At 42.2% G+C, this 13,108-nt stretch overlaps 1 protein-coding gene across 4 annotated transcripts in view; it reads right to left on the reverse strand.

Annotated features, from left to right (window-relative positions):
* sdk2a (sidekick cell adhesion molecule 2a) overlaps positions 1–13,108 on the reverse strand; it is an 88,986-nt gene that overhangs the window by 4,040 nt on the left and 71,838 nt on the right. Inside the window, exons 18-43 of one of the 4 annotated variants that reach the window (XM_014339405.2) lie at positions 12,360–12,475; positions 11,991–12,186; positions 11,790–11,888; positions 11,475–11,666; positions 11,204–11,325; positions 10,970–11,079; positions 10,549–10,699; positions 8,998–9,235; positions 8,796–8,911; positions 8,484–8,673; positions 8,199–8,297; positions 7,489–7,683; positions 7,188–7,389; positions 6,992–7,095; positions 6,669–6,739; positions 6,411–6,546; positions 6,178–6,234; positions 5,649–5,750; positions 5,414–5,529; positions 5,142–5,328; positions 3,699–3,836; positions 3,012–3,173; positions 2,791–2,916; positions 2,533–2,697; positions 2,313–2,453; positions 1,127–1,295 (exon numbers count right to left, since the gene is read on the reverse strand). In XM_014339405.2, coding sequence (XP_014194891.1) covers positions 1,127–1,295; positions 2,313–2,453; positions 2,533–2,697; positions 2,791–2,916; positions 3,012–3,173; positions 3,699–3,836; positions 5,142–5,328; positions 5,414–5,529; positions 5,649–5,750; positions 6,178–6,234; positions 6,411–6,546; positions 6,669–6,739; positions 6,992–7,095; positions 7,188–7,389; positions 7,489–7,683; positions 8,199–8,297; positions 8,484–8,673; positions 8,796–8,911; positions 8,998–9,235; positions 10,549–10,699; positions 10,970–11,079; positions 11,204–11,325; positions 11,475–11,666; positions 11,790–11,888; positions 11,991–12,186; positions 12,360–12,475 — 3,700 coding nt within the window. Of the gene's footprint in view, positions 1–1,126; positions 1,296–2,312; positions 2,454–2,532; positions 2,698–2,790; positions 2,917–3,011; positions 3,195–3,698; positions 3,837–5,141; positions 5,329–5,413; positions 5,530–5,648; positions 5,751–6,177; positions 6,235–6,410; positions 6,547–6,668; positions 6,740–6,991; positions 7,096–7,187; positions 7,390–7,488; positions 7,684–8,198; positions 8,298–8,483; positions 8,674–8,795; positions 8,912–8,997; positions 9,236–10,548; positions 10,700–10,969; positions 11,080–11,203; positions 11,326–11,474; positions 11,667–11,789; positions 11,889–11,990; positions 12,187–12,359; positions 12,476–13,108 lie in introns of all 4 variants that reach the window. The other 3 variants (XM_014339406.2, XM_014339404.2, XM_005940326.2) reach the window with 3 other exon arrangements.

Below are 13,108 nucleotides of genomic sequence, written 5' to 3' on the forward strand. Positions count from 1 at the left end.
TAGGGGAGGTGGGGCAATAGATTCTGAGCTTTGAATTATTTAGGAGCACTGTATTTATCCCCCTCGCCTTATCTGTCTAATTCATCCTTCTTTCCTTCACCCTTTCAAATATCCCACAGGGAGCTCTTCTGCTCTTCCTCCCTTAGTCTACAGATCATTAACAAACAGTACGGTACCAGTTTGGAGCTCTTCAAAGAGAGGGAGCTACTCAAGGCTCTTTAATCCCCTTGGCCTCCTTGGTCAAGGAGAAAATAACAGATTCCTCTGCCCTTTAGTGCACCCCTAACACATTCCACCACAATGTGCACACTAATGTGCAAAAAAACAACATCTATTTTAGTGCTGTGACAAGAAGCAGACGCTGAAGCACCATCCCCCAAACACAACCAACTGACCATTCCTCCAGCCCTGACCTATGTCTACACACGTGCTTATCATGCTGCAGCGTTTGGGAAATTCGATTTATCTCATGTTTGCATAATCATTACCAAAGACACAGCCTACCAAAGTCCTGCTGACATTATTCTGCGTCGTGATAGCCTGCGTAGCACTGCGTGTAAGAGAACCTCTGCACTCATGCCCAAAAATAAATAGTCGCTTCTGTCTCATAAGTCCTCTTTATGTTATTTCCTGCTGTCTTTTGGATTACCTGGAATAACAATTACATTTTTTGTTTACAAAGTCTGTTTCAGAACTCTGCATTTGGGTCTGCAGCCCGCGATCCATGACAGTCCTTGCCTAAAGCTTTGATGAACAGACAAAGAGGTTTTGAATGTTAATTAGCCAGTATTGTGCTGTCCCCCAATATGTATTTTTGCACCACTGAATATCAATGAGAGGAGATGAAGGAGGCTCAAATCACCAGCTGGTGCCCTCAAGGTTCAGTTGTTTTCACTCGCAACTGTTGAACTGTTGTTAAGGGAAGAGGGGAACACACAACAACAAATACTAATTCTTGTATATATTGTAAGTAATACAAAAACACTTGAAAAGGAAACGTGACAAAACTGACAGAGCAATATATCTGAGAAATGGAATATCTGCTTGCAAGCTTTAAAAGCAGTGGCCAGCTGAATACCGTCGGTCATAATGCACACAGGAGGTATTTACGGTGATGCTGACTGACCGGGTATAGATGCCGTTTTTACGGCAAAAAGAGTTCTTCACAGAGAGGCGTCGGTTGTTCAGCTCCAGGGCTGGGAAGCGTCCCTCATCGAGCCGCACCATCTCTCCGTGCGTCAGAGGCAGCGACGTGCAGTTGGAGTGGTTGCCTGGACGGGGGTATGAGGATGACACTGTGTGGGTTGTGGAATGGAATAAATGAATCAAATCTAAAATACATTTCAATACCTTGGATTATTTTATCACTGTATTCGGAAAACACAATTTTTGACACACAAAAAAAGACTTGCACAGTCATTCTGTTAATGGTTTCTCCTTAATTTATATTTGCAAAACCTTGCTAAAGGTCAAAATGCTGTTTAAGTACAGGACAAGCTGAGGTAAATACCACTTAGTCAGGCCCAATGTTTAATACCGATTCCAGATAAAACAGCCTCCAGTTGGCAGTACAGGTTCACAGCTAGGAAAGCTGGGAAATGTTTGGGAGGGACTAAGAGGTCATCTTTGTGTCCTCACACACATACAGTCCTTGTCTGAGCTGGCCAACCCTGATAACCTTGGCACCATGCTGAACACTGGCTAAGCTAAAAAGTCAGTAGTAGGAGGCATTAGGAAGGCTTGCCCTGACTTTCACTTCTCCCCCAAACATTGCTCCCATCTGTCTAATGCGACTCTTGCGTGTCAGTCATAATGTATTAATAATAATACCAACAATACGGCTACTTACAATGATTAACTTCCTGTACCGTACCCTTGCGTTTAAAGAAAATAATTGACTTGTTGATACAGTGATACAGGAGCAACCTTTGCTGTTGTTAAATAATTACTCTCAGTCTATCTAATGACCTGAGCATTAAATCACTGCCAAGCCATTTATTCCAGTATTGATCCTTGCTGCAGTAAAATACGAACAATAATATTTATTCATCTGCCAATTTCTGCTGTTCACTGATAACATTAACCCTCATCTTTCCCCTGTCAGCCAAACAACGGAGGGAAATCAAGGCCATTTGTCTAACTGTGTGAGCCTTTTTGCTCCCGTTTAACAAGATAGACTTTGGATGCTGCAGTCATTAAAATGCAGCACTCAGCAGACCTGTCTAAGAGGAAGACAAATTCCACTTGATTGCCTGGGTTGCAAACAGAGAGAGAGCCTGAGATATTAGCAGAGTTTAAGGTGTGTTTCATACCTGAGTCTGCTTTTTTGGTATACTTTTTACTCTGGCCTCGGATGATGAGAATGAAAATAAGGAGGAGGATAAAGATGAGTCCCACAAGAGCAATGACTACCAAGAACCACCACTCCTCATAGAAGGGAGACACTTTCTGGGCTGAAACCAAAATAATAGATATTAATATCTGATATTTAGCACAACACTGCCTAAGTCTTCATTTTATATTACAACCGACCTGATATGGAAGGGGACGGGGCACTGGGGGACCCGTAGCCATAGTCGTTGACGGCAATTACTCGAAAGTCGTAGGTGACCCCTTCTCGTAGCATGTCCATATTAAGCGTGTAGGATGTCACTTCTCTGGGAATGTCTTTGATGAGAATGTCCCACAATCCTTCATCTAAAGGCAAAATAAGAAAATCTGTGAATAAAATTAAAGTGTACGGTGGACAGATTAAAACTCAAACAACATGTATGTTTGTAATTGGCCCACCAGATGGTCTGGCCTCTATGACGTATCGCGTGATGGGTGCACGGCCTTGATCGCCACTTGTCCAATGCAGTGTGAGAGCTGTGCCATATCGAGAAATAAAGGGTTCTCCTGGAGGGCCTGGAGCTCCTGAGAAAACAAGAACGGTGGATAAAAAATGACAAGGGAGTCCTCAAAGGATTTGATTACTGACACTGTAATAAAGAAAAGCTATAGCATCCCACCTTCTCCGGGTCCAGTGGTGATGTTGGCCTCAACCTCGGGGCCGTAAGTGAGAGTTTTGGCCCGGATGCGAAAGTTGTATGTGACACCATCGGCCAGGTCTTTGATCTTCATCCACTGGGGAGCACTGCCCTTCACATCTACTGTCACTATCTTACTGACACCTGGAGTGCGAGGAGAGGAGTCTGTACAGGAAACACTAAGACTCTAGATACTGCTTTCTACAAGCGACAAAGAGCCAAGCTTTGTGCATAAGCGCAGACATACAGTCACACACAAGACCAGATAAACTCACTGTCAGAGACCAGGAAAATATATTTATTGCTTTATCTAGCTTAACTCTTGGTCGATTAGCAGATAGCCACAGGACCACAGCAGCTCAGCGTTCCACCTCTGCTCCCAATTACTCGACAATCTGGTTCAGGCAACTGCATTTAGCTGGCTGTTAACTATGTTGCTCTCACTGAGGGTAAAAACTGTACAACACTCCAACATATTTTATCAGCCATGCCATATATGTTACTGCAGGGCCTACACTCATCTGTAACAAATTAGAGCATAAGCTTAAGCAGCGCAGGTCAAAAAAAGAGTATGGTTAAGAGGCTTGAGGTCGTAAATCACTGCGTGAGAAAAGCAAGCTGAGGAATGTCAAGCAATGGCAGAGTTGTTAGGTTCCAGGAGTTTCTCACCATCAACTGGAGTGCAGGGCTCATAAACCAGGCGGTAGCCCTCAATGATGCCGTTGGCCTGCTTCGGCTCTCCCCAGGACACGTTGACCGAAGTGGTGGTCAACTCACTGAAGTGCACGTAGCTCGGAGCACTTGGCGCTTTTGTCAAAGAAAGTGGGAAAAGTTGAGATGTTAATATAACAGTCGTGAGATGAAACCATGTATACAATGAAGACTTGGTCACAACACTGCAAAGTACTGACCAAGAGCTGTCGGTGAAGTAAATATGAATAGTTTTCTTTAAAAACATTTTTTATTAGTTACTTGTGCTTTTTCCTTCAAAGCTACACTGGCAACAAAAAGTTTTGGTTTTTGGATCAGCAAATCAGTGAAATCCATGGGCAGTGCTTAGTGTCTACAGCCAAGAAGAACATTTGCCAAATTCATAAAAGACAAGCTATGCAAATTAACACAGAAATTGAATACTAGGACAGTTCAGAAAATAAATAAATAAAAAGAATAATCAGCAGAAATTAAATGTTGCATGTAATTCAAAAATTTGGGTACCGTGAAAGAGAACCAAACAAAGTCCTGCACAGCAGTATAGGCAACTAATTCCCCCAAACCCAAAAGAAGACACTGAAGTGACACTAAAATTCATTCTGTGACCTTGAACAACAGCTTTGAGAAATTTGAGTGCTGAACCAACCCAGATCCAGCTAAGTGTCAGGATTTAGACACAATTCTGCATAAAAATCACAAAAGCTTGTGTTGGCTCACTTCCCAGTACCCTGTTGTGTGAGGAGCCAAAATTCCTGCCTGTGTTTTTAAGTTCTCAGCACTTTGTACCCCTTGCCAATGTCACAGCCTTCAAGGGGGTGGGAGAGACGTGAGAAATATACACTGTAAACCATTCTCTGCAGAAATCGCAGAGGAGGGACTTTCACTAGCTCGTAAACACAGACATCTTTGTGCAGTTGTAGCCAAAAAATACTAATCTACATGTGTCCCCCGCACTTTGTATTCTTTTCTCCCCTGCTGTCATTAGGCTGCTTCCCCCATGGCTTGTCCAGTAGGATGTGCCAAAAAGATCTCTAATACTACATCTCACAGGACAAAACTAAACTGTTCAGTGAGAATGTTTCCTGCTGAATAGGAGGGAAAGCTTTTATGTTATTTGTCTTAAAGCTATAGAAACACAATGAGTCAATATGAAAACACCTTTTGTATCGCTCTACTCTTCAAAAGCTTTGAAAACCATGTATCCACCGAGCGATGTGGTTAAATAATGAGCCGTCTCGTTGTGGAGATGACAGGGGGAGGGGGGATTAACGAAAGATAAAGAGGAATAAGATATATAGATCCAAAGACTGCAAAAAGCACGATGCTGCAAGATAAATCCCTCTGGTCTTTTGAAGGATCACTGTAATCTTTCTGTCCACGTCTGGATTTTGCGTGACTCACCTGCTTGCTGAGTGCGCCCTCTGGTGGGCAGGGAGCGGGGCCCATCCCCTGCAGCGTTGAAGGCTGCCACACTGATCATGTAGGTGGTGTATCCTGTCAGATTTTTAAGCTTCACCCCAAGCTCTGGCAGGAACAGGGTACGCAGGCGCTCTGTCTCATTTTGGAGCTGAAACTCCCAAAAATAGATCTGGAAAGAAAATGAAAGAGTTTGGGATTCATAAGGTTTTCAATGAAAAAATATAAACATGGACATAAATACACATTATTGATACCTTGTAGCCCTGTATGTCTCCATTCTGGGCATCCAGAGGAGGTGGGTCCCACGTAACATCCAGCTGTGTTGCTGTTGAGGACTGGACCACCACATTTTGCGGAGGGGCTGTTGGGACTAGATAAGGGCAGGATTTAAGTAATTGAGCTATTATGTGATATAACTGCTAAAAATTGAATAAAGATAAAGGGTAAGTAGTCTTGCAAACTTGCTGCACAGAGAGAAAAGAAACATACCCGCCTCTCCAACAAACACTTCCTGTGGTGCACTGCTAGGACCCTCCCCCACTGCATTATACACACTGAGACGAATCTCATAGCGTTTGTGTTTACTCAAATCTGCAAGCAGAGAACCCATAGCAGTATTTTAATAGAACAGTTAGGATGAAAGAGTAATAAGAAGTTACTCCGGTGAGAGACAGTCACAGTGATGCCCGTGGCAGAACAATGGAGTGTGAGAATTAAGAAGCATACTGATAAAAAGATGAGGTTGTTGTGGGGACGTGGAAGATTTTTCAGTGATTAAAAAGACAGAACGCATGCTGAAATAATGACAGGGAAGCTTGGAGAGATTAAAGTCATTTGCACACAGTAAGAAACCGCGGTGGTCCCTTAGTGGCTACAGATGAGTGGGAGGATGGAAGGCACACTTGCTGTAAATTAGTATACAAATGGCATATTTTGTGCAAATAAACTTTCACAGATGACATGCAAACAGATGGAGGGTAATGGAAGAGAGGGGCATAAAGAGAGATACGCGACTTACTATCGAGTTCATACTGGGTGAGCGAGGATTCACTCAAGTTCCTGACGCTGTAGGGAGCTGGAGTTTAAATAGGAAAATAGGGAGGAATAAAAGCGGGTTTAGAAAAATGGCAAAGAGCGCATTTCTGTTTATATTTTTTGGATCACCTGCAGCATTCGGTGATGCTAAAGCAGCATAATTAAGTGAAGGTATTTAAATAACAGGCAGAAGCTTTCAAAAAGTAGCTAACTCACCAGTAAGATCAGCCCAGTTGGTTGAGGGACTGTTGACTGTGCGGACAGTGAAGCTGCGTACTCTGTCATAGTGTAGCTCCCTGTACCTGACTCTGAACCCCAACAAGACTCCATTTATATGGTCCTCAGGAGGAGGCTAGGAGGAGAGGAAGTCTGCTTAATGTCCAACATTAATGATGGCCAATTAATATTAGTTTCTATTCTATTATCCTTTGCAAAATAAAAGAAAGGAAAAGCATTTTCAAGCTACCAACCTACCTGCCATTTGACCAGTACAGAGGTGGTGGTGTGGGGTGTAACAGACAATATTGTTGGTGCTTTGTCTGGAGCTAGAAAAGATAAAAAACCAACAACATTGTGTTACCAGTTCAGCATAGCTGTGGAAAGCGATACGGCGTTCAAACAGTGTGGTGGAGAACAGCTCGACAGTAAATACACATACTGTTGACGTAAAGTATTCACTGCGATAATTCAAAGTCAAAGCTTAAATGTAAAGGCATGCTTTCGCAGTTAGAAACTCAATGGAAAAATCAATAGATAATGTCTCTGTGGTGCGTGCTGGGTTAGTCACAAATTCTTACCATCCTGTAGCGTAGTGATGGCTTCACTCTCCTCACAGTATTCACTGTCTCCAATGTCATTGGTGGCTTTAACACGGAACTGGTAAGAAGTAAATGGCTTTAACCTTGAGGGAGAGAAGAAGGCATGTATATGTCACACAGGGGTACTAACAATAATAAGGGTAATGCAGTTATTAAAGCAGACTTTTATGTTTACCTGTCCACTATATAGGAGTTTGTTTCATGACTGACTGATGCAGAGTGAACAGTCCAGTTGCTGTCTGGAAGCTCTCTGTACTGGACTGTATAGTAACGAACTGGGGACAAGCCATCGCTGCCTGGTTCCCATGACAACAGCACTCTGCGAGCCTGGACTTCCTCTTGAGGCACTGTGGGACGGCTCGTGGGCTGGGGTCGAGCTAAAGGGCACAGACAGACACACACGGTCCCTCTCAGCCTTAATATTTAGAGGTGGATCATTTAAATAATACATTTTAGCTGCAGCATTTTACACTAACCTCTCTTCTCTGTTGTGACCACCAGAGCCTCAGCAGCCTCCCCCCAACCCTTGCGTGTTTGAGCAGTGAGCCGGAATACATAAACCATCTCTGGTTTCAGTCCTGCTGCTGTGTACTGTCGTGCACTGGGGCTCAGCACATCTACGGTGGCAGCATTGCTATTTGAAGAGTTTCTTCTGAATGTGATCTGATAAGCTAAGAAGACAAACTCATATCAAAATAAAGTCGTGCATAAAAAGGGATAAGCAAGAAGAACAAATTTGCTCCAGTGCAAAATCAAACCAGAGGAGATGTGGAAATTTGAAGGGAAATTCCACTCTTGGTCAAAAAATTTTTTTTTAATCATGGCTTGAGACTTAAGGCTCTTTTCCCCCCCTCATTTTTATGAAATTTAATTTGGGACACTCCAGAACTGAAGCTGAGCTGTAAGTTTTTATTTTTCTGTTTAATTTGTCTTTTTTATTTTAACTGATTTTCATCTTCTCGTATATTTCACTCATTTTACATCCCATTAATTTGTGTTTTTTTATTGCCTTCTATGTCTTTTATACCTTTGCTTAATGTCTTTAATATATCATTCACTGCCCTTTATAACTCCTACATATTGAAAGCTGTTATAAAAATAAAATTCCACTGCCTTGACCAGCCTTGACTTTCTCTCCCAATGCTATCAAAGTCTATAGTAGAAGTTCCGCTTATTGTAAACTCACCCAGTATAATTCCATTAGGCTGTGCAGGAGGTTGCCAGATAAGCCTAACAGAGGTGGTTCTGACTTCTGGGAACAAGATGCCAACTGGAGGGCCTGGTACTGTCGCAGCAAATGAAAAATCATTAGCCAAGAATATCATACATAACAGAAATCCAGTGATTTAAGAAAAGCAAATGTATACATTTGAAAAAAGAACATTATTGATATTACATTTGTTTAGAGATGAAACATAAAGAGCTTCAGCTACAGCAGAAAGGTTAAAGTTGCTTGGAAAAGTTAATTTACCATCATCCAAAGTCCTCTCTAGAATGGACGGTGAGCTGCACCTTCCGTCTCCGATTCGTGTGAAGGCTAATACCTGGATCTCATAGAGCACATACTTGCCCAGACCAGTTAGCTGGACACTATGACTGGTGTTTCCCTCTACTGTCCAGAAATCTGGAGCTGTGTCTGAGTCCTTCTCCTTATAAACAACCTGAAAGATGCAGAATATTTTACATAATGACTTTAGGAGTATTAGCACTTAGAAGCACATTATTTATATGAATTTTACTCTGAAATCTGTTTCAATTTCAGACAAACAGTCAGAGCTGTTACCTTATAGCCCAAGATGAGTCCATTGCGGTCAGTCTCTTGGACCTCTCCCCACCGCACCAATATGCTGCTGGAGGTGGTGGCGAATGCTGAGACATTGGTGGGGCCGCTGGAGGGGACTGCAGCAGAAGATAAAGGAGGACATTTAAAAGGCTTCAATGACATTTATGTGATTTATGTTGCCATAGAATATTTATTTTCTCACCAGACTCCCTTGTCCTGCAGTGGACTGGCTGACTCCATGGTCCAGAGCCAATACCGTTGACGGCCTGAACTCTGACCTCATACTCTGTCCATTCTTCCAAGTCCTCTATGGTGAACTCCCTCTCTAGGCGGTCCATTATGACGTGAGAAAGGACCCCCCCTTTAGTTCCGGCTTTGGCGTACTGGATGCGATACCCAACCAGATCTGGATTGCCATTGTACTCCCACTCTGGAAGAGGCTAAGATGATTTTTTTGTTGTTGCTGTTTTTATATCCACAGTTCAAGCAAGATCAATAGAAATTTCATCATAATTGACAGTAGGTATAATGTACATAATTTACATTAGGTACAAAGTGTTGCCAGAACAAGAAGAATTCGTTTCAATTGCAGGGATTAGCTTAGATTTTAAAATGCGATGTTTTAAGAAAACTGCAGAACTTTAAATCAGGAACTACAGGTTCATATTTAGGCTACAAGTCTTGAAAAGCAATTAAAATGTAGTTGCTTAGCAGGGCATAAATATAGCTTTTCGGATTTTTTAAAATATATTATTACTGAAATGCAACAATATTCTTCCAATCACTTTCACTTAACTTTGTCTGTCAGTACTAATAAGATTAACATAGATCAATTATTTGAGAATAGTAGCTATCACCAGCACTCGCAAACAATTGATGTTTGCAAGTGCTTAAGTGCACTGAACATAAGGAGCTGTAGTTTTTAAATTAGCGCAGTCCTGATTCATAGATGCTTCTATGCCACAGCCATGAAGTGAGCCACAAAATTTTTACGACAGTTTAACACCCAGCTTGTGAAAGGAGGTCACGATCAGTGAGCTATGTCATCAATTTGTAGAGCCTATTACCCAGCTGACACCTATTTGCTGGTATATCTACCTTTTTTAATCCTTTTAAGGAGCTGCAGGAATGCCACGAGTCTCTGTGTCTCGGTGCTTAGTTGACACCGCGGTGACGCAAAGAGAACCTCGCTGACACAGAAATTAGCCATAACCAAGGACATAGTGCATGTGGCTTTCTGAACCATCGTAAATATCATCTCCTTTATTTATTCATCATATAAGAGAATCCAGAGAAGAGCAGCAAATTTGCAGAAGCAAAAAAAACAACATAAAAAAGGTTTCTAAACTAAGGCTTTTGAAAACAGGTTTATTTATTTTAAACTGTCAAAGTAATCATTTTATTGCAAACTTTTTATTATGTGATTTTTTCCCCACGATTTTTATGGGACCGTAAAATGTAAATGGATGGATGAATTTTTATGTCCTTCACCAAAATCAGATTTTTACAAAGCTTATCTTAATAATTTTAACAACCCAAGGGCATTTTCCCAATTCTGTCTTATCCCAACCATACTTTCCAACATTTCCAGAAGAAAAAAAAGTAATTTAAAAATAGCCTTTACACGGTGCATGCAAAAACATGCTAAAATCTACATATCCAAAATTGAGTCCTGACCTAATAATATCTGATGAAACTCAATAAACTTCAGACTAACTGAATTGGGACCAATGTGAAATGAAGGGTGGCTTACCACCCAGCGAAGCCACAGGCTGGTCTCACTAGCTGTGCGCAGGGTGACATTTGCTGGGGCGATGTCTGGAGGGGCCTGCAGGGTCTGGATCTTTCTGGACGGCTGACTTGGAGGACTTGTGCCCACGATGTTTACCTGACGCATTCGGAACCTGCAACAAAGGAAGCCAGATAACTGTGGATAACAGTGTGGATAAACTGGTGTTGATCACGATACAGAGGATTAGAACTGATCTGTTACAGGTCTGATGAAATGGGACTTTAATGATGTCCAAAAACAAAGTCGGTCAATGTAGCAAAAGGGAACAGGATCTTTTTATGAGCAGAGTTAAAGGCTAAAATAATTCCTAATCTAACATTAGACAGGAGAGACAGTTTCTGTGTGTGGAGGGTGCGCAGTGGTTTGATGCGTGTGCACTCACCTGTAGTAAGTATAAGGGTTCAGGTCCAGAACCTCCAGTGATCTAGCATCAGGTTCATTAGCCAGCTGCTGAACCATTAGCCACTCTTCATTCTCTCCAATTATACCAATCTAAAATGCATAGGGAAATGGAGTGGTATCAGCAGCTGAACAAATGAAACAAAAATGACAGTTCAACCTAAGCATGAAAATAAAGATAAATACAATAATCTTAAAATGTCTAACTAAATCATACCTGAGCTTCAACCTGCCAACGGGAAATGGATGTTTTGCCATCATAACCAGGTTTGAACTGGAGAGTGACAGAGCGGGGGCCGATGTTGGAGATGGCTAAATTGGTTGGAGGGCCAGGTAGCTCTGTAGTGAAGAATTGAATGAACACTTCAATAGTAGTAATTGAATTGTTCATAGAATTTAGAGGTTGCTGAACAGAAATCCGCTCAGTAAAATTACTATTCTAGTGTCTACCGAGTACTAATCGTTAAACTACTCAGTAAAGGCCTGACCTGGGGGTACACCAGAGGAAATAGTGGAAGCAGAGAGCTGGCCTTGGCCCTTGGAGGTCATGGCTGCCACCTGGATGGTGTAAGTAGTGAGAGGAGTGAGCCCCGTAACCTTGTACTCCTGAGTCAGGTTGGGCAAATAATGGGTTACTCTGGTATTTGTCCTGTTGAACTCCTCCCAGGAGATGCGATAACCTGAAAGTGGTGGGGAATTACCAAACAGTTACGCAGTAATTGCAGTTTTATGTCTTGGTGACTTAAAACAGTGGACAACGCAAAGGGACATAATCATGTTATATATTCATCTTTAATGGTTACCTGTGAGAATACCATTTTTCTCTTGTGGCTCCTTCCAACTAACTTTTAGAGAGGTGTCCAATATGTCAGTGAAACTAAGGTGTCCCACTGCACCAGGGGCTATAAAAACATAATAAAAACAAGTAGCGTATGAGTAGGACAACAGCCTGGCACATAATGATCTTTAAATACCAACATAACTTCCTGAACAGGGACACATACTATCCTCATGTGTGCGTAACCGCTGAGGCGGACTGCGGGGGCCGTCTCCCGGGGTAGTGAAGCATAATACTGAAGTGTAGTATTCTGTGAACCTTTTAAGGCCTGCTATATAGCCAATGTGAACGCTGTCCTGAAAGTTGGGGCGCACTGTAACCACAGCGACTTCATTGGGCCGACTTGGTTCCCAGGCCAAAAGCTGGAAATTGAATAACAGGAGATGTTATTGTGGACATTTTGGGTACCAAAGATTTTTTTAGGATTTATCAAGTGAGTTAAAAAAAAAATCTGACTGATAGTGCTTGTATACTGTAACAACAATGCCCTTCTTGACCACCAGAGTGCACCAGTTTACAGAAAGGAGCTGCTCACCTTATATCCCTGGTTGATTCCATTGATAAACTGCGGGCTCGGGGCAGTCCAGGTAAAGCGCACAGTAGTGGAGTTGACAGCCTCGGCTTGTACATTTCCTGGTGGCACAGTGGGCACTGATCCAGAGGAAGTAAAAAAAAAAAACATTAAGAGGTGCAGGCAGAGTGAAAGATTAAGGTAGAGGGAGAGAGGGGCAGACAGATAAGCAAAGGAAGAGAGAAAAATGGGAATAGTGATGAGACATGGAAGGAAAAGCCTACAAGAGGCGCTTTCAGACCAACCTCATTTAGAGCGTGAGAATCAGGCTCAGGGAATTTTTTATTTTTGCTCATTTGGGGAGGTAAGAACATGCCAATCACACCGGGTGTGAAAGCAGTTGCCTCAGGCAGCTTCCAGGTGAACCCTGCAGCAGTTTGTTTGAAGCGAGCATGCCACTCTGATGTAACACCGGAAAACAGTCAGGGAGTTGCACATTAATGAAGCTGACTGGCCGGTACTGGTCCTCCTGTCCTTGTGCATTTCTTAATTCTCTTGTATTGAAATTCAGAGCATAACCTGCTCTTCTGCTCTTCTGTCTTTAATGGCACGAATGATGGAAACATCCAATTAACGAGAGCTCAGCTAAACATGTTCACTGCTCGTGTTCACTAACAATGACACAGATGATGAAACCATTTTTACATTTTTTGCAAGTGAAGAGAAAAGGGAAATAAAATTGCGACATATGCTATACTTTCCAGGTTTCATAG

Source organism: Haplochromis burtoni, unplaced genomic scaffold, assembly GCF_018398535.1.
Source record: "Haplochromis burtoni strain Fernald_Lab_line unplaced genomic scaffold, NCSU_Asbu1 Contig_290, whole genome shotgun sequence".
Taxonomy (NCBI): domain Eukaryota; kingdom Metazoa; phylum Chordata; class Actinopteri; order Cichliformes; family Cichlidae; genus Haplochromis; species Haplochromis burtoni.